Genomic DNA, 1204 nt, shown 5'->3' with positions numbered 1-1204 from the left:
GTATGTATGTATGTATGTAAAAAATTTTTTCAAAATGTTTGCGTGGGAACTGAAAAGTATTACGAGGTTACACAAAAGAAAAAAATCCCCAGTGTCCCCTCAGGGACCTCTTAATTATTTATTTGATTAATATCATGATAGTGTGAGAAAGAAAAAAAACATATTGGAGGCAAAATATTAATCTAAAAGGTAAAAACCAATGTGTGTGAAAGTTAAAGTTCATGTGTGTCAAAATGTATAAATATGAGGTGTTTTTACACATGTAAGACACATGTATCAGGAAGTTAATGTGTGAAAGTGGTAGAATAAATCATGGCCTGCACAGACTCTCATACATCCACATCAAAACTGAAGGAAGGACAGTTTTAAGTCTTGTAAAACAAAGGAGGGGTGTGTAACATGATTTGTGTGAATCATGAATTCATGTTGTGTTACCTCTCAGGTGCTCAGGTGACGGTGTCTCTCTAGGCAGCTCAGAAAGAAAGAGTCCCACATCATCCAAAGCCTTGGTCACAACCGGCTCCTTSGCTCTCAGGTCCATTTTGAAACCCTGTCAGCACACGTTCATTTCACTTAKCTTCACAAGCCAGAGCACAAACACTGCACAAACCATGTATTTGATCTTTGAGCCGATAAGTGCTCCAAAGAGGGATCTACCCCACATCAGAGTCAGCAAAACATAAAACCATTTATTCATTGTGTGAATGCCAACTCAGCGTGGATCATAGAACATGAAGCATGAAGCCTTTAACGGCTTCTGCAYACGTTCTGCTGTTTTAGACATTCATCTATGTGTACTTTTCAATAAACTGTTAAAATACATTTAGATTTCTTCAAATCCTTTAATATCATCAGTGCCTTTATAATATTCATTAGAATACTTCTGCTAGTGCTACTACTGCTAATGCTAATTTTACTAATCTTTGAATAATCCTAGACTGAGTCCCACCTATCCTGTCCACTGTTAGCGTCAGTGACAACATGGAGGAACAACAATGGCGACCAAACAGGGCATCATCTCACAGTCATCATATCAACTATTAGACTAACAGMAAGCCCAACTGGATCTGTGTCACAAATTATCTGTAACATGTTATATTATGTTAATTTCATTCAACAATCATGTAAAACAGCAGATACAGCGGGTAAAATAAGTATTGAACACGTCACCATTTTTCTCAGTAAATATATTACTAGAGGTGCT

The 1204-nt window shown here is 37.0% G+C and overlaps 1 protein-coding gene across 1 annotated transcript in view; it reads right to left on the bottom strand.

The window, feature by feature from the left end:
* Positions 1-1204, bottom strand: part of LOC106533735 (dystrophin) — a gene marked incomplete at both ends in the record, with an annotated part of 132044 nt that overhangs the window by 36652 nt on the left and 94188 nt on the right. The window contains 1 exon segment of the mRNA XM_014030160.1: positions 436-550. Coding sequence (XP_013885614.1) covers positions 436-550 — 115 coding nt within the window.

The sequence above is a fragment of the Austrofundulus limnaeus genome, unplaced genomic scaffold (genome assembly GCF_001266775.1).
Source record: "Austrofundulus limnaeus strain Quisiro unplaced genomic scaffold, Austrofundulus_limnaeus-1.0 Scaffold1010, whole genome shotgun sequence".
Classification (NCBI taxonomy): domain Eukaryota; kingdom Metazoa; phylum Chordata; class Actinopteri; order Cyprinodontiformes; family Rivulidae; genus Austrofundulus; species Austrofundulus limnaeus.
The sequence above is the reverse complement of the archived record's forward strand: the minus strand, read 5'-3'. Positions and strand labels throughout refer to the sequence as shown.